This window comes from Cuculus canorus, chromosome Z (genome assembly GCF_017976375.1).
Source record: "Cuculus canorus isolate bCucCan1 chromosome Z, bCucCan1.pri, whole genome shotgun sequence".
Taxonomy (NCBI): domain Eukaryota; kingdom Metazoa; phylum Chordata; class Aves; order Cuculiformes; family Cuculidae; genus Cuculus; species Cuculus canorus.
Genome location: NC_071441.1, coordinates 11,037,648 through 11,057,750, shown reverse-complemented (window position 1 = coordinate 11,057,750; position 20,103 = coordinate 11,037,648). Strand labels below are relative to the sequence as shown.

The 20,103-nt window shown below is 37.1% G+C and overlaps 1 protein-coding gene across 7 annotated transcripts in view; it reads right to left on the bottom strand.

The window, feature by feature from the left end:
* Window positions 1–31: 31 nt before the first annotated feature.
* KIF2A (kinesin family member 2A) overlaps window positions 32–20,103 on the bottom strand; it is a 59,548-nt gene continuing 39,476 nt past the window's right edge. For 2 of the 7 annotated variants that reach the window (XM_054053761.1, XM_054053760.1), the window contains exons 10-20: window positions 19,418–19,508; window positions 19,211–19,274; window positions 18,761–18,852; window positions 18,406–18,548; window positions 17,476–17,680; window positions 13,299–13,409; window positions 9,219–9,286; window positions 6,122–6,272; window positions 4,417–4,518; window positions 1,961–2,096; window positions 32–940 (exon numbers count right to left, since the gene is read on the bottom strand). In XM_054053761.1, the coding sequence (XP_053909736.1) occupies window positions 855–940; window positions 1,961–2,096; window positions 4,417–4,518; window positions 6,122–6,272; window positions 9,219–9,286; window positions 13,299–13,409; window positions 17,476–17,680; window positions 18,406–18,548; window positions 18,761–18,852; window positions 19,211–19,274; window positions 19,418–19,508 (1,249 nt within the window). In that variant the 3' untranslated portion in view covers window positions 32–854. The other 5 variants (XM_054053756.1, XM_054053758.1, XM_054053754.1 and 2 more) reach the window with 5 other exon arrangements.

Genomic DNA, 20,103 nt, shown 5'->3' with positions numbered 1-20,103 from the left:
TATACATCAACTAATGTATATTTTTGTGTGGTTTTTTTTAAATTTTTTTTTTATTACAGAGAAAATGTTAGAATTATATCACCATTCTTTATGGTATTCAAATAAATCTAGATTCCAGATTTTTACAAGGAAGATGGAATGTCCAGCTGTTTGTCCACGCTTAACAGCTCTTGCAGTTACTATTCAAATGATATGGCACATCCTGTGAAATGAAACTAGCCACCAAAATAAAAACTCTCAAAACACGTTAGAAGTGTACACACACTAAAAGTAATTCATATTGACAAATAAGGAATGTTGTTTATTAAGGCTGTGCTTCAGAAACAGGACATCTAGGGTTAAGTAGCCTTCATCAAGGCACAGAATGGGAAGAGGTAAGCACAGCTGTCTGTGAAAGAGAAGTTATGTACAACCACTAGTGAGGTGTGCATGCACACAAACACAATTTAAAACTGCACAGCTGGTCTTTGTAACAAAACTGAACATAGTTAAAAGGAAATACTGTGACATTTTAATGGCCACAGTTTTACTCCGTTATTAAAAACATGGCAAATATTTCCAAACATAAAATTCACAATATGAATAAATGAAATATTTTAAAACAAAGTGCTTCACAGATCTGAACCCTGCATGGTTGTGCTGTCTGGTCTAGAAGCATTTTGTAGACATCATAGGAGCATTTCACACAAAACTGAAAATGTCATTCAGGTGAATTAGAAACAGGACATTTCCACAGACATTTCTAACGTTTTTACGCTTTCAAGTAGTTGAGTTCTTACGGCCACTGGGTTTTGTAACAAATGTGTGCTACAGCAGTATGGGTTCGTGGATTCATTTAGCAGCAAAGGCCCATTTCAAAGGGCACGTGGTCTTTTCGGGTTGATCTGTTTACTGGCCTGTTCCTCCTCTTGCAGAGCTGCCCGGAAAGATTTCACCTTATCTTTAATAAAAAGAGAGAATGAGTACTGATGTGCCTGTGTTCAACACAGATCCATTCCTCCACAAACATAGCCGATGCTACTAACTACAAGAGGACAGAAAGAAGCTTAAATTCAATACTCACCACAAAAACAAGTTGCTTAGCAACTTAGTCCCTTCTTAGCTTCTACCCTGTCTCTAGGCAGGATAAGTTTGGAAACTGCACAATTGCATTCCCAGCATGTAACCTGTTCACACTTAAATTCTGGTTCTAACTGAAGAGTATAGGGAGATACACACCACATACATACTCTCCCTTCCCAGCAGCTCCCAAACCACCCTTAGGGGCATACAGAATTGTATTTATTGTATGATCAGTCAAATCTAAGCAATCTAAAACCCAGCAAATACTTACACCCCCCCCAACCCCCCCCCCCCCCGTTTTTTACTATGAATATGAAAAGCATTTGTGATTAAATTTTCAGGTATTTCCTGTAAATAGATAAATGTGTCTTTCATTTTTTCCGTCATCACTACAAGAAAAATGGGAGAAACCCAAGAAAGGAAATGTGGCATCCTATTACATTTCTATTCCTATCCCACTCCATTCCCCTGTAATATAATAAAAATGCACCCCTCAGGCCCCAACTCTACTCTTGAATTTTTACCAGTGAAATATAGCATGCCTCCTTGAGCCCTAATAGTTAGTGAAATGAAAAATTCATCTCCATGAGGTACCAACCTGGCAAGCCAATTTTAGAAGACAAGTCAAAGAGTAAATTTTGGCCACTAAGAATTATTATTAGAGGTAAAAGCAGAGATTTTTCCTTTAAACTAGGATGAACTGAGCACAGATCTGAACTTGTTCTTCAGCAGTAGAATAAATGTTCCTTCCACAGGACATCACAGGACAGCATAAGAGGAGAAAAAACCCTAAAACATAATCACACAATTTTTTTCTCCTCATTATTACTGTGAGTCTCTGTGGCATATGAAAACACACTTCTAATAATGCACACAAAAATGATTAAGAGCCATTTACCTCTAAGTTCAGTCAGGATATCAATTTTTTGCTCTAGAATTGCTTCAAGTTGGGTAGCATAAGAATCCACATCATAGTCTACTTCTTCTGTCATCTCAAGAAGAGCTTTTTCATCTTCCAGCCATCTAATAGATTCCTAGATAAAAGTTAAAAAAACCAACTAGATACATTAGCAAAGTTTCAAGACAAGTTTCAAGACAAAAAGCTCAATTAGGCCTTTTCTCAAGGTGGCCACATTTTCACTATGGTCTAGTTCACATTTTCACTAGGTGACAGGTCTAGTCACCTAACAGACTACAGAACTAAACTGAAACTTTATTCCTAATTCAGCAAAATTGTATGTTTTCTACATTGTTTCTTAATTCCAGTGGTCATACCAGCAAGAGGTAAACCTAGCTACTCCAATTCTCAAATTAAGAATATTAGCTGCTTGTAAAGCCGAGAAACTTGGAGAACAGAACTTTATGTCATGGTATGTCTTCTTAGGCAGGTATCAAACTCTGAAGTCAGGCTTCAATTTTAAGTATGGGCTGGTTGCCACTCACTGTAATGATAATGTCATTACTACATTCAAGAAGACAAGATAGTTCTGTGCATAATCAAAACCGGTTTTGAGAGAAGCTGTATAAGAGTAGGGCTATTTTAAGCTCACTGCTGCATGAGCTAACTCCCCAAACAGATAAAAGTACTGCAAAGGTTGGTTGAAGCAGTTCTTCATCGTCTTTGGACAACAGATATTACAAAAAAGAGAGGAAAAAATAAAAAGTATCTTGCAGCAAAGAAGAATGCAACCAGACACTTAGAGCTTACAGAACCATGCAAAGCTGTGGCCAGGAGACTGGTAGCATTGGAAATAGTCTTTTTTTTTTTTTTAAAAAAAAAGGGAGCTGACAGTTCTGTGAATGCTGGGCCTGAAATACTAAAATTATGTCTTTCCCTCTGTGCTTAGTGGCCCAAGCAATACTGAATGCATAGGCCAAACCCCATGTATGTTTTTTGGCTTTCAGACAGAGCTCACATTGGGATAGGAATCATCTCATCTAATGTAAACTTATACCTTCAAAACACAAAGGAAGACCAACATCTCTAAAGGATGATTCACTCCATTGATCTATTTTAGGCATTTTTGTTAGGGAAGGATATTTTGTTATCAGCAGCTTCCAAGAGAAAGCTGACAGAAGACAACTTCTGCCTGGTGCAGCTGGTAGATTTTGTATTGGCACAGCTCAGCTCCACCCACAGCATAAATTAACAAGCCATGCTACGAAGGAAGGGAGCTGAGGCTCAGACACGTTTCTCTCCAGTGACTGCTGGGAGGAACAATAATCTCTAGTAGAGGGCCAGATGGACACACAGAAGCAGTAACATCTTAAGCTAATGCCACTTGTCTCTCCAGAAGCTGCAAGCATTAGGACACAGCCACAGCATATGGCATATGACTTTCACAGTTCTGTGTATTTTACTTCAAGGCTAATGCTTCATAATAACTAAATCTCTGTATCTGCAGTAAAATGTGTTATTTAGCATCCTACTGCATTATGAACACACATCAACATTCCACTAAGTTAGATACCCATCCTATATTAAGGAGATGTGTGTATTGCCTACATGTTTAAAGCTCTACTCTTCTCTTGCAGCAGACAGCCTACCTAAAGACTCTAAGGTTACGAACAGAAGCAACTCACATTTCCTTCTGAAAAACAGTAACTCATATTTATTACTACGATTTCTTTTGTGAATGTAAAAGGCTCCACGGCACCGACCAGCATTACACTGCATAGGCAGTATTCCTTCCAAAGACCCTGACTAATAGCAAGTGAAAACCTTTATGTATCTGTAAAAAGGAAGCAAACACATAGTTAGAAATAATTTGGTCTCTTCTGGGTCTCAATACCTCAGAGGAAGGTGTCACAAAAGGATATTCAGATTGGAGGGAGTACTGCAGTATCTTAAGAGGGAGATGGAAATGGTGCTTATAGAGACATTACTATTAATTGTCAGTCTTAGCATAGGATTAGACAGTGAAATTGCACATTTCAAGAGCAATCTGAATAAATTCCCTGCAACTAGGAAAAAAGAAAAAGCAGTCACTAATGCTGGGAAAGGACTACAACAGAAAATGTAGCAAACAGTAAAAATAGCAAAAAGTAAACAGCAACTGTTTTGAACACTTACTTAGGAATGCTTAGGAATCCTTAGAATAAAAGGAAAATTTTACTAATTTCTAGGATGATATAGAAATATGCTTCTTTTTTATCATGGGGACAAAGATTAGTGCTTACATATATGTCCCTGTTTGTTTGCTACTATAAGTTTAGCATAATAGAATAATTGGGAAATGCCTGACTGTAGCAGAATGACCAGATTATATCCTACATCTTCTAAAGTATATATTTTCATTGGGAAAACCTGGATTTCTGGGTTAGGATAAAACAAAGCAGAGCTCCATCTTGTACCTGGAAGACAGCCCTGTGGTCTTCTACTACTTGTTCTTCCATTTCTACCATCTGTGACACAGCTTCATGGAAAGTAAACAACTGCGGAGAAACTTCCTCCTCCTAAAAACAATGGTTAAGCTTGTTAGTCTGAAAAGAACTGTGGCTGCAGGAAATATGTTGAACATGATCCATCTCGCCACAGAATATGACAAGAAATATGCAGAAGGCAGAACATGTCAAAAATAGAACTTAATACTTCTAATAGGAAAATGTCCAGAAATAAGCGGAGAGTTATGAATTAAAAATGTTCAGAGAGCTAGATTTAGGTCATACTCACTAAAGATTTTCAGTACTAATCCTACCGAATACTGGAAAACAGAATATTCCACATTAAAAACAAAAGTTATAATAGTGGGAAGAGGAACTCACAAGGGAATAATGTTAATTTCTATTAGGTTTTAATGCCTATAGAAAACTCTGGCTTTCTGTCAGGGCTTTTGTTGTGCATATTGCAATAGACAGACAATTATTTTCAAAAAAGAAAAACAACAACTACATTCAATACATTTCAGGAAATAAAAATTAAATTAATCCTTTAGAGAAAAGTTTTGAAAGTGAAAAAACTAAAATGTACATAGTGATTAATACATTAGAAGAATGCACAGCATGGATTTACAAACTGGAGCAAACAGGGCTTCTTTAGAAATGAAAAGTGAACAATCAAACGAGAAAGTGCTAAGTAGGCTGTAATTAATGTTTTAGCAACAGTAGCGTTCTTTATACGATGCCTCTAAAATCCTCTTTAAAACATATCGTAAAGCTTAGTTTAATTCCACATGAACAGTGAAAAAGTATAATATGAAAGGGTATCTGTCTGGAAGGACTGTCCAGGTGGGAAGCTCAAGGAATCACTAGCATTTTCTTATAAAATAGAGTCTTGGAAGAAGAGCCAGTTACTGAAATAAGAAATACAGCAGACACCATGATGAGGTGTGGGAGAAGGCAGAGTCTTGCAAAAAATAAGATACGATAGTAGGGATTTTTCTTTTCAAGCTTTCATCGTATTTCCACAAATTGAGTTTTCATGCCTGTTGAGCATTTAAGGAACCACAACTACAACTGATAATCAGCAACGAGGGGAAATGCCCTTTAGAAGATGCTTCTCAGCTCCCAACTCCTGCAGCCTAAGGACACATGCTGGGAACTTGATGTGGCTCTCTCCCAAACAGTGCACTAGGATTTTACCCCATGGAAATCAGGATGCCGGTAAGAGGAATAGTGAGTAGCTAGATTTCTCAATGCAGGGAAAGGCAGACTCACTTGAAATGGGTGTTGCATGCAAGGAAAATAATTCTCAAAAACACAGATAAGTGTCTTATTATGCTTCTAACTGCCTAAAAGAATACAAAGCTATACTGGAAAAAAAAAAAAATCACACTAAAGAACAGAAGAGCCTGGAACAGACCCTGCCTAGACATTAAAAACCCTAATCAGCAGGGAAGACAAAGAAAAAATACTCTCCACTCACCCTTCCAGGAATGTTTTTTGGTTTGGTATTTTTCAGGATGGGAATGAACATAATACTACAAAGTGAAAATGTGAAGAGGCATTCTGTACTGGCTTAATGCTCTTGCTGACAGGCTATAAATACACGTCACTCTGGATTTCTTCTGCCACTGTATTTATCATCAACTCTTCCTGTGCAACACTGCAAACTACTCACATTTTGTTCACAAAGCAGTTTGAGATCATCCCTCTGTGGAGAGCTCCCCACACCCCACTGTGTCTCCAAGTCGTCGATCTGATTGGGAGCATGATGTATAATGGGACGGATATCTCCTGTGGCACTTGGATCGACTGTCAGCTCCTTCACCCTACCAGCAGAAAATGTTTCATTTGTAAATTAGCAACTTCCTGTGCCAGAGTCACAACTAAAAATAAAAGCTCTATGGGTTTATATGCAATTAATTCATTTAATAAGGATGATGATGTCACCTTCACAAATTTAATGTACTTTCAGTGACAAAAAGCTGTTAGTCCACCTCCTATAAAGCACAGACCATTGAATTGCAAATACTTGCTTAAAGATTACAGTTCATCTTCTAGCAAGAGGTGTTTTCTGATTGAAATCTCACTACTTATTACAGTTAAGAGGACAAAAACATCCAAACCCTCAATATTAACTCCTTAACAATGTGTAGTATTTGAAGGAAAAGATCAGTCAGCATTCTAAACACGACCGTCTTTCTTTTTCTGTGCACACACTGTGCTTGTACAGTTAGTCAATCAGTATCCCACTCGCTGTTACAGGCAAATCCACCAAGAATTCTGAACAAAATAATAATTTGCCACCACGTATTTCAGAGAATGAAAAGATTCTTTAATTAAAATAACTTCAAAAGTGAAAATACCTTAATAAAAAGTTAGGCTCTTGCAGTATGAAAACTGTTTAAAGACTAATAACCATTCTGTGAAAAAAAAGTCCATTTAAAAGCAAGTTACCCCACACAGGTATCTGCAAGTATCTCAATGCTTGGTTTAGAACATAATTTTTTTTATTTTAGGGAAAATCATTTTTTCAAGTAGTACTACTTACTACAATGAAAACTGTTTCTCATTCATCTTCAGAGAGATGAAGTTTTAAAAACATATATGTATGAAAATGGCTTTCTTTTTTAATTTGAGATACTCCAATTACCCAAAACACAGACTCTCAGATTTGGTTCACTAAATGTACAAAGGTGATATCATCATTTTTTAAAAAATGTATGAAGGAAAGTAGCAAGCCTGGATACAAAGTGTAGATGTTTAAGGAGGGTGAACAAAAAACTGGGAAGATGATTGCAGATCATGCAGAACCATCACCTGCCAAACAAAATAAAAACAAAGTATGTGTGACTCAAGGCAAGGGGACTAATGAAAGGTTGGTCTGTAAAATTACATTAGCCAAAAAGAACACTTAAAAATAAAGATTCCATGTATAGAATGAAGTAGACCTGGTGATTGAAGGAGAAAAGTCGTCATACTCATAGGAAGGAGAGAGATCAGAGCGACTGCCACTACCCTGTGAGAAGGGAATGTCCGAAGGACTAATTCCAAATTCCTTTACTCTGCAGCAGCAAAATATAGCAGCAAATTAAAAGAAAATGTTCTCATAAACACAGTTAAAATGACAACTCTTTGTTTATCATACTTCTTTAACAGATTAACTATAAAATTATTTTTTATATTAAAACATAAGTTTGCCAACATATTCAAAACTTCCGCAAACAGAGCTACAGATGACTAACAAAACTGAACAAAACCAGTGCTACTAATTTGCAGGGAACTGTTAACAGCAGTGCTTTCAGAAGAGTAATTCCAGATTTCAGTTTGCGCAGTTAATAAAATTTGCTCTATGTTCAATGCTCCATTCAATTGCTCCTTTTAAAATATCAGACCACTACAGCTACAAAATTTTAAATTCTATTCTGCCCTGTCCTACACTGCACACAACACACTGGTGTCCAGCACCTAATAAATAAGTGTGCTATGAAAATTATATACTGCTAGAAAAAATTAAAATACTATACAATACAAATGAAGCAGCTTTACAGTGATAGGCATTTACTCTGTAACAACATACAAATATAAGGCCAAAAGGAATAAACAGTGTTAGCGCAACTATTTGGTATACTAGAAAGAGGTGTTTAATTAGTTTTGCAGTGTCTTCTTCTGGAGTTACTTCAGCGACAAGTAGTCTCTGAGAGGTTAAAAAAAATCCAATGAGTCTTGATAATCGTGCAGGTCCTTCATTATGTGACTGTAAGCAGGGGAGTAGATGCCTCCTTCTCACCAGGAGAGGAAATCACACACACTGGTCCAAGCCAGGCAGATTTGCTACTTTGTCCGTTGATTCTGACACAGACATTCAGGTATCGAGAGGAGCGGGCAGTAAGCTTTCCTAGCAGCTCTTTGTGCCCAATTAGCAACTGGCCAGGGTACCCAGACAAGCAGGAGCAGATGTGGTTCTGCTTTATCTTTCACTGGAGCATGTAGGCCACTAGATGGTAGCCTCTTCTGGCCAAATCAGGGTTTCTGATAACCCAGAGGTGTTTTCCTCCTTTGTTGTTGTTTCCAGCAAAGCATGTGGGACATCTCTGAGCTGCAGGTCTTACTGCAGAGACACACAGGACCTGACCACTGCATCTCCACAGACAGTAAATGAAGAAGTGCAACAGGGGAAGGCACTTTTCACACTTCTAGAGTGTGGTACAGGTCTCAGAGGGGCTGCAACAGCCTCTGGAGATGTTAATTTCTCTACAGTGATTATAAAGTCACTGTTGAATTAACTGACTCTTTACTCAGGGGTCTCAAATATTTGCCTGAAGTTTGAAGTACAAAATTTCATATATGTGTATGGAATAGAGTGCCAACTGGACGCAATTCCATCAAAGGAATGGGAAAGAAAACCCACTGCAGAAAGGTATTTCAGCTAACACTCTAGGGAATCATCATGAATACTGACTACTCTAATGCAAGAGATGGTGCCTCCAGAGCAGGGGCAAAACTGATGGGGGCACCTCCAACATTCCTTGCAGTCCACATTATCCACCTATGGATAAAGGCTTAAATGCAGTTTCTATTGATTCTATTGTAACAGTTGTAAAAAGTGACAGCTCAAATTAAATATGAGCCTGGATTAGTAATGTGGTTTTAATCTTATTAAGAAATGTAAGTACGATAAAATTATTCAAGTAGCTAAAATAATTACACCTCACGGAACAACAGTATTCTAAATGTCAGCAATCTACAGCTATAAGAAATAACATTTTCCATACCTATTTGCATATCTCAATGTATTTAGAGTGTTTTCACATGATGCCATCCCCGGAGAAATTGTAGCAATCTGGAGAAGACAAGCCATAGATCAATAAATTGCTTTGTAGAGATGAGAGGGTAGATGAATTAAAAATAACTTTTCGTTGTTTAATCTCCAGTTTCATTTGAGATCGTCTACGAAAACTGTCTATGTACAGCTGTTCTTATATAAAGACATCTCAAGGAGGCAGACGTCAAGTCAAAGCTTCAACTTAATTATTTTAACCACACCTGGAACATTAGGAATCCATAGAAATTTCAGTTAAATTCTACTATCTCACTGTCTTGGTAACATAAAATATGAATGTATAACTCTAACTGAAAAAATAAAGATATCTCAAAAAGGGAAATATGCAACTCAGTAGAAAGTAAGTCTAATATATCCTGCAAACAACTGCCAGATTATTTTTTCATATACATCTTTGTTGGCTGTTCTCCATTCAAGCAAACTGTATACTGATTTGAGAGACTTATTTTGGCCACAGTCCAAAACTGTACTCAATAGTATCAAACATAAGCATCTGCTTCAAGCATTTTCCTAAGTCAAGTTGGAAAACTTGATAGCTAATTTACTATTAGATGTCTGATTACAGGTCTTCCAGTTGAATAACATATCCTGAATATCTCACCTTCTTTCCAGCACTCATCAAAAATAATAACTGTGATCAGGCAACAGTGGGATCATTGTTTGTCTTGGCTTCTCTCAGTAGTCCAATTTCTTCATCTGCGCTCCTTTCAGCAGAGCCATAAAGGCACCACCAGGACAAACACCTCTATAAACCTACACACTAACATTTTTTTGTGGCAGCACAGCATCAGGAGATCAAAACTGATGAATATTAGCTAATCCTGATCTTATCTTGCATCCTGCTGCTGGCACTACTATAGAAAAGTACATTCCTGAGAGGAATTTCTCCTGTTGGGGAGAGAGGAAAAATATGTGGTGGAAAGGGATTAGAAAGTCTAAAGAGCCTGTTACCGTACAGATAAGTTTAAACCTCTAATACTAGTACACATCAGTTACTAATGAAAACAACAAGGGGACTGCTCCAGCATTCTGAAGCATATAAGGTACAGCTGCTAGAGGGAAATACCACTGTAGGTGCTGTTGGCCATGCAGATACCCCATTCAGGTCACAAGAACCCATAAAAAAGACTTAGTCTACTGAACACAGAGGTCCACCACATTATAAGTCCACACACCCCAACAATTCCAGTCCAGGCAGGACAGAAGGATTATGACCTGTCACTCGCCTCCTCATTCATAATTCTAAATGAGGATGGAAAAAGCGGTAATATTTAGCCAGGAACGCCTTTCAGATGCATAATTAATTGCAATTCTTCCTATTTTCAATGTGTCTACATTACTGATAAACCATCGTGACGGACTCAATGGCCTTTTTGGGACACTGAATTCTGCAGGTTCCTATTGCCACCCCAGAGGAATGAGGGGTCTGGCACTTCAGCCACAACAGCACCATGTCAAAGATGCAGCACGTCAAGGATGCAGCACTGGCTAAAATATGAGACTATTACATGTAGCTACCTATGTAATAGGACATTTCAAGAATCTCTTAGAAATTTAAAACTATGAGGTTTTAACTACATCACTCTATATGCATTTCATATTGAAAGTACCACATATTTGCAAAATGCTTTGCTCTTTAACACCACATTAGAATACTAGATGAAATCATTGTCTTGTCGAGGAATCCCTTTACACAAAATGTCTCATTAATTTATTTTGCCTGTAACAGGATAAAATATTCTTGAGGGAATACTATCCTCATCTATGTGTTACCTTGTGACAGTTATATCTAAAGAGTTCTTCTATGCTTATTTACTTTACATAAGGTAGACACTTCTGAAGAACACAGCAATGATTTATATAATCAGCTGGAGAAATGTGACAGGAAACTACTCATTATTAAACTATTTTTGCAATAGTTTTTAGAAGTTTGAAGCACCACAGTTAATTACGTGGCTCTGGTGGAAATTACCAGCCTACACACCTGCAAGATAAGTACTCTTAATTTACTAAAATATTGTCCAACTTTAGCTATCACGAACCATCATGATATACCTTTTTCTTTCCCTGTAAATATAATCAGTAAGATTTTGCCAGTGTATGATACCAAACATAAACACAAACTTGCTCACAAACCAAACACAACCTGTCAAGGAGCCAACTGGAAATCCCAAATTAGAAGGCTGAATAAATTCTCTTGATAAAAGAGGAAAAGGAAGATGCAGAAGAAGGGTGAAGCTGCTGATCTTCATTCACTGTTTTTACCAGTGGAGTGCAAATCTCCTCTCCTCTTTACTGGGAACTGGAGGTAATTCCAGGCTAAGGTATCTCCCACACCTCCCTCAATTACATGCTGCTCAGAAACCTCTCAGATTTCTAGAATCAGCTTTACTCTGCATCCATCTAATTATCACAGGAATAAGTGCTGCAAATGTGAAAGCTCAATTCAAACACATGTAAAGACGCACTGTAGGTTTCTCTTCACTTCTCTCCCTACTTCCTTCCAACTATAATGCAGAGTAAACCACAATGACATAATTGATCTTCTTTGCTGATGAAATCATTGACAAAAGTTACACATAAGCAAACACTAAAGACAGAATTTCACAAGTAGTCCTAGTACTGAGAAAGTGCCTGAAAAAGTAACAGAAGAATGAGTTTGAAAGCATTATCTCATCATGAAAGGGCTTTTTTATCCTGAATTGGAAAGTGACTGTAGTTATCTGAACATGAAAATACAAAACCAATTCAATCATTCCATTCACTTTCAGAAGGGATTTCTTTCCCTAATTTGGAACTATATTGAATATAAAATAAAGGAATTTAAGCTTTATCAGAAAGTGAATACCTACAGAACGTGGATTATCCCCACTGGCATTCTCACACATTTGAAAAGTAGAAAATGTTACGATAAATCTATGAGAAGACTAATTATTAAATAAAAAGGCTTCACCAAAACAAAAACAGATTGTAATCACTTTATAAGGAGGTAAGGGTGATGGTGAGAACTTAATTAAATATTCAAAAATGTTAATTATTCTATGTACAGAGAGTAATTTCTAACACTATAACGTTCCAAATGTTTTTCAGCAGTGCCAGAGATGCTAGAGATGCTAGAGATGAACAATTTAGTTTTCTGATCATGCACAGAATTTATGAAGTTACATCTCAGTGAAAAGAAAACAATCCTGTCTTCATCACAAAACAGAAGGAGAACAAAAGATTAATAAAAAATGCTATTTTACCACCATTTTCAAATTAGAACCATACCTAACAGCTAAAGTGAAGGCTAGGCTGCCCTGACACCATGGTTTTCATATTGTGGTCTGCAGATTTCTTTGGCCTCTAGACTTAATTCCAAGGGGTCTGTGAAAAGTAACCAACACAAACAAGCCTAGCAATCAGTGTCCACTGCAGAGAGTTTGCATTTCCATAAGGAGTGACATTAAGGATGTGTAAGTAAAACAACTGGACATCAGCGCTTTTACTTGTCCTTTTCCCCACCTAACAGAAGTATTGTTTTATAGACTGATGCAAATGCATATTTATACAACACACAAATATTCATCCTATCTATCCCAATTCCTTACTTCCTCAACAGCCTAGAGCATATTCTGATGCTTTTGATATCAACTTCAGATTTGTCTTCGTCATTTAAAGATCATACCCTACCACTGCGTACTTCGTCTACATCACCTTTTCCAAAAGTCTGAGTCAACAAATAATACTCATGTAATTAAGACATTTTTAAAAATAAACAAACAAAAAACCCTTCTTAGGTTATAAGTATTTCTAGCCATGTGCCTAGAACGAGACACAAGAAAGGCCAATAACAAGTTATCTAAAATATCTCTACTGAAAGTCTTGCTCCTGATATAGAGCAGTTTGTGGATAAACTTAAATCCAAAACATTGCCAGTAGCAATTGACCAATTTTAAACACAAAAAGCTAAATTCCCAGTGTTTTGTCACTTTGTAGTTGTTAGAACAGGCAGTTAACCAAACCAACTTACCATGCAGGTACGGGAGTTTTCTCCTATGAATGAATCTCTTAGCACCTGAGTAAGTTTACTTGCTCTGAAGGGTGTATGAGGTTTATTTCGGCCTAAGGCTCTAATGCACTCCTGAAAGAGCAAACAGGTTTATGCATTTTTCTTTAACATGGGTTGAATAAATATAATACAAATGCAGTTCAAAAGCAGTAAATATATGCCTCAGTTGTGTTGCTGTCTCCTAAAATATGATAAAAATTAACCATAAAAGCTTGGATTCAAGAATTGTTAGGCTTTTACTTCAGTAGAGAGATAGGAACTTAAAAAGTAATTAGGAACCTAAAAACTTTCTGAATTTCATCTAAAAAATTATATCTATTTTATGCAACAATAAAAACAACAAAAAAAACCCCAACCAACTGAAAAAAACTAAATGAACCACGTTGATGTTAGATGTCTAGTCTAACAATTATTTCTGATTATCATCTGCAAAAGCCACTGAATGATCTACGATGATCTACTTCCACCAACAGAAGCAGCAAGGACAGGGACATATTAACTCTATCAATTAAAAGCAGAATCTTTGATTCTAGCTTTACCACTTTCTTTACAGGTCAGAAGAAAAACTTTCTGAAAGCTTATACAGGTCACAAACCTAGCAAGCACAGCTCTCTATCGAAGTACTCAGTACTGGAAGACACCTGAAAACAAAGTCATTCCCTATTTTAAATATTCTTCATATGAATAAGCAGGGATAAGCTCTCCTCTTTCACTCACAAGGGTATGGGGCTAAGCTAGTATTTGCAATTGGTTGGAGGATTCCTGGGAGAAATCTTGTGCAGATGTAAATATTATGAAATTACTATATAAGTTATAGCAGCACCTAAGTACAAGAGTGCAAACCAAGATCACACAAATCCAAACAGCAAGGCTTTAATATCCGCCAATAAATTACTTCCTACACAAAGAAAGTTTAAATTTAAATTTCTGTGGTGCTGTTGTCATTGCATTTTGATCATTAATTCCAGTTTCTGCCTTCGCCTTAATACTTTGTGTACAGGCATCTCTTCAGATGCATGACTTCCTTAGTACGGATTTAACACATCTACACACAGAATTTCAAAGAACCACACTTCAAATGCTTTTCAAATCAGAGTTTTGCTTTTAGCAGTACTAACAGATGGAATGGCTCTTGTGTTACATAAATAGTTCTTCAGTAGTTCAGCTAAACCTCCAGCTGCAGCTGCATCCTTGTGGCCTTTTGAAATTTCCTAGAAACAGCTTCTTCCAAAACCCAGGATAGAAACCATGGGATTTTATAATCCAAGAAAGCACTGCAACTGTGAAACAGAATAAAACAGAACTAAAAAATGGGCTCAGTATAAAACTGCCATGATTGTTGTTATGTTGGGGCACAGCAAGCCTATGCAGTGCTACAGACTGGGGGAAGAGTGGCTGGAGAGCTGCCTGGAGGAGAAGGACCTGGGGGTAATGGTTGACAGCCAACTGAACATGCACCAGCAGTGTGCCCAGGTGGCCAAGAAGGCCAAAGGCATCTTAGCTTGTATCAGAAACGACGTGACCAGCAGGTCCAGGGAGGTGATTCTCCCTCTGTACTCGGCACTGGTGAGACCGCACCTTGAGTACTGTGTTCAGTTCTGGGCCCCTCACCACAAGAAGGCTGTTGAGGCTCTGGAGCGTGTCCAGAGAAGAGCAACAAAGCTGGTGAAGGGGCTGGAGAACAAGTCTTATGAGGAGCGGCTGAGAGAGCTGAGGTTGTTTAGCCTGGAGAAGAGGAGGATGAGGGGAGATCTCACTGCTTTCTACAACTACCTGAAAGGAGGTTGTGGAGAGGAGGGAGCTGGCCTCTTCTCCCAAGTGACTGAGAACAGGACAAGGGGGAATGGCTTCAAGCTCCGCCAGGGGGGTTCAGGCTGGATATCAGAAAAAAATTCTTCACAGGAAGGGTCATTGGGCACTGGCAGAGGCTGCCCAGGGAGGTGGAGGAGTCACCTGCCCTGAAGGTGTTTAAGGAACAGGTTGATGAAGTGCTTAGGGACATGGTTTAAGGGAGTGTTAGGAATGGTTGGACTCGATGATCCAGGGGTCCTTTTCAACCTGGTGATTCTATGGTTCTATGATACAGAAGAGAACAAACACAAGGGCAAGTTGGCTTTAACAAAATTGACTATTTTAAAAACTCACCAGCAGACCTTTATAGAATGGACACAGCTCAGATAAACAGAAAGACTGAAGCTTGTTGAATATGAATTTCACATGCAAATCTTAAAAGGTGAGCAAGGCAGTGCATTCCTTGAATTGTTTGAATTTGTATATTAATACTAAACTTACATAAAGAGAAAAGCAGATTAGATAGTAAGAGGGGCAACAGACTTTCAACAAGTGACATTACAAACTAAAACCAGTAACAAATGCATATGTTGAATTACTGATATGGCAACCAACAAGTTTAATTAAGATATTTTAAATTTACCAGAATGATTTTTAGTTCCTTACTCTTGGAAAAATCAGAATTGGATTACCTCCTTATTATTAAACAGATTGTAGGAGGACACTGCCAGCTTCTAAATTAATGGAATTTTTAAATACTTCTGGTTTTTATCACAGCTGAGAAAACCAGATAACAAAATGACTACACTACTTCTATGTAGAGACATTACAGGAATAACTTTCTGTACCAAAAATCTGAACAGGTTAAGGCAGGACCGATATTCAAATGCAAATAAGCAAATCTTGGACTGGCACCAAGGACCACAGTAATTTAATTTGAACCTGTCAACAAATTCAAGGGTCTTGAATACAAATGTAGAAAGCTGTATAATGTTCTGGGGGATAGATGAAATACGGAAATATCATTGAGATACTTTTATCTTCTTACATGGCTGTTTAGACCATTGCAAGACGTCCACTTATTTTTATTTCACCTTCACCATATAATTTAGATAACAAGCACTAGTACAGCAGCAGCAGAACCTTTCACTACAACTAAAAAGACAAAGATGTATGAAAACGAATTACGTATGTTTTATGGGTATTGCAGTGAAGGCACCAGCCCATACAAAATCACCATTAAACAAGAAAAAAACCTATAAAATCAAACCAGCTTTATTCAGTTACATTTGGAAACAAATGGGAACATCTACACAATGTTGTTTGCATTATTTACTTTGATGCTAAAACAAAACAGGCCACAGTTTTGGAACTGCTGCTTCCTATTTTTTAATGTGCCATAGAATTCTGTAATGACTCATTACACATTACAATTTTGTGGTGTTTTCTGAGATCTACTTAAAGTGAGAGACAAGTCTTCTCCCAAGTTTATACAGGGATAAAAAATAAGCACTGTGATTTTTGGCTTATGTAAAACCACAGCGCTGATGCTGAGAGGAGTAAACCTAAGCAAAACTAACCAACAACAGAAAAGTTCAGAGACATCCAAAACTCCTGCTTCCCCAGCTGTCACAAAAAATCTACTTTCCTTATTTAGACTGAACCTCTTTTGAATGTTATAAAAAAATTTTAAAAGGCATATGAATATTTAAATATTTCTTAGCTCTCTTGATGTGTCCTGGATTAATGTATGAAAATCTTTAAAGTGACTGTATCAGACAATATGCTGTAAAGAAAAGTAGTCAAAAATGGATTCCAGCTTTCAAAGGTTATTTTAATCTACCTGTTAGTTCTGTTGCTCTTGCGTCCCTAGGCAAATTTATTAACAGCAATAAATAAATAGGTCTAAAGGTAACGTTAAAAAAAAATAAGAATAAATAAATTCTGAGATAAATAAGGATATTTCCAGTTAGTATTTCAGACCTTGAGTACCAAAGTAAGCCATCCATCATCCCATCTTATACCTGAGACATATATATCTCTCTCTCAGAAAAGCCTTCAAATTCAACTACTGGGGATTTCTTGTTAAGCGACAAGTTTTTTTTTTCTTTTTTTTTTTTAAACTACATGCAAGTTCATGGCACAATGCTTCTGCAATGTTTCTACTTGGTAATTACCAAGAGTTCCTTCAGGCATTTAGAGGAAAAATCAATGCATTATTTTACCTGTCACTTCAGTAGACAATGTAGACAAGCAAAGCCTGCAAAACCACTCTGTTTCAATAGTCATTGCTATTACATTTAGAAAGCTTCCACCTACTCAAAGGAAATGGAAACATTTCAGTTACCTTGAGTGCTAAAAGGCTCTTGTTAATTTCTGCACCTTCCAGTCGTGTCTGCCTATCTGCACTGGAAGTATCGGCTCCTCTTTCATTGCCAGCCAAATCAATCAGAGAAAATTTACCATGCAATTTCCCTTTCCTTCTGAGAATAATCTGAAACACTGCATGGCTTCGAGATGAGTGTGCATTTGCAGACGTCTGTCCAGATGTTCTTTAAACAAAAGGAGAGAAGGGAAGGACATATGAACAGGTGAACAACCATACATGTTAAACACACTAACCTCAAAATGTTAGACTTTTCAGGGCTAAGTCCTGCATTTTCATACATGTGTTGAAAGCACGTCTAAAGTTCTTGTGGGGACTACAGATACAACCCTAATAACTGGATGTACACAGTGCAAAATACTTCTTTTTCCATGTCTTCAAAAAGAAATGGAAGATTAGTGACATTCTACCTCCCTTTTAAAAGTAACAATAATCAGTTCTTCAAAGATTTCAGATTACCAGAAAGCTCATGTAAAATGCTCTGTAAAATGCTCGTGGCATTTTTATCTGATTAGGCAGCAGTCTATTCACAAGGCTAATTCAAAAACAATGCAGCTAGATTCTTAAAAAAAATAAAACTGTTACATTTAACCTCTGTCACTACCTATCAAGGCCTTTTAGAGCTGAAGAATCTGGCAGTATTCCAGATTATAAATGATTTGAATCTAAGTCAGTACACTGGTTATATAATGCATGCAGTTCCCATTCTCTCTAGGAGACAGAGAAACTCTAAAAATCTCTACTGAAGCGGTAGGCAGATTCCTTACTTGCAGCCAACACCATCAAAAAACTCACTGCATATTAAAAGACATTCCTATGAAGAGACCCCCAAAAAATCATGTTCTGATTCTTTAATATACAATGAAAACTTATGGAAACTACGGGAGATACCTGCAGCTGTTTCCTATTTCAATAAGTTTAAGAACATCTTCAACACATTTGACTTCTCGTTCCTGTAGTCCCACCACTTGGACTTGCTGTTTACCATCTTCTAACACTCTTAATTTTGTCTTCCTGTTCAACAAGTCAAAAACCTTACGGACAGAGGAGGAAACACAACAGTTATATATACATGTACATATAAATATGCAAAGCATTCCATGGAAAAACATGGTTGGAAAGGAAGTGTAAAGACTTATTAGAAATACAGCTTTCAGCACAAAAGGAAAAGATTTTTTTTACAAGTTCAAAATCTTGCTTGTGAAAGAAAAATTCCACCTTCCTTAGAGAAAGACCAGGTACTTACTTTACCACTGTAGATCTCAAAAAATGTTGCATATACTTGAAGTTCTAACTTCTTGTAGTTTGGTTTCTTTAGCATCAAAAATACATCTCGAGCTGTGAATACATTTCAAAAATAAAAAGAAATTTCATTACGTATTTTTACTTAGTGAAGACTCATTAATGCATAAGTCTATTTTACAGCATCTCTCATATTTTGCAAGCATAACAGATAAGATCGGTCAACCAAGTCTAAAATTTCACAGTTTAAACTGCTACATCACATTGGAAGAATTTTTTTTTAAGAAATCTATATATAAATTTACCTTACAGTGTAAACACTATACATCTGGGAACTACTTCTAAGGTTTCCAAAGCTCCAAAATATGTAGACCCTTATGTTTGTACGACAGAGAGCAGAAAATTTATTGCTCTTAACTATTTTGCAAAAAGCTAATACATCAATAAGTCTCACCTGCAAGTGCATATATTCCTTTAGAACAATCTTGGTTCTTTCCCGAAAAGTCACCACCCATAGTCTAAATTAAAAAATAAGAAAAGTTCAAAAATACACTACAAAGATCACAGAACTGTAACTTATGTATTTGTTACTTATTAGAATTTATCTAGGTGTATCATACTTAAAATGAAGTGCATTGCTAGCATGCAGAAAAATACTTACATGGGTTTTTCCACTGCCTGTTTGCCCATATGCAAAGCAGGTGGCCATCCCCCTTTCAAAAATGGTCTCCACTAATGGTCGAGCTGTAAATCTTAAATGAAAAAACAACAGTGCTTAAGAAAGTGAATTACCTTAAGATGTCACTATGACAAGGATGCTATGAATTTTAAGGCCAGAGGTAACAAAACTGGTCTTGTACTTTGAGACACCAAAGCACACCTCCACGTTAATTCCTGAACTAAAGAGGCTACCAGCTCTACAGCATTAATATAGCCCAAATAATCAATTGAAAGCAACAAGGTCTGCCCCATTAATTTTACAACACTATTATCCTCCTTTAAGCCCTACAGAAAAGAATTTTGTTGTTTTAATAATGCACCACAGCATGGCTTACTACATGGATTTTGGAGCTCCCTAGAGATGACAGCATTAGAAGACATGTAAGTAGGGCAGAGGGGCAGATTAATATTTAGGTATTTCCAGTACTGAAATTCTACTATGATTTGGGGTTTGCTTTTTTTTTAATTCTCCCCAAATCAGCTTCCAACATCAAATTTAGGACACTGCACATCTTAACGGCTTGAGAACACACAAATACTTAGAAAAGGCTCAAGAAAACTTATGCCCGAGCTCCTCAAAACAGCTCCTCAAAAATCCCTGAGATATGCTTTGATGTGTCAAAAAAT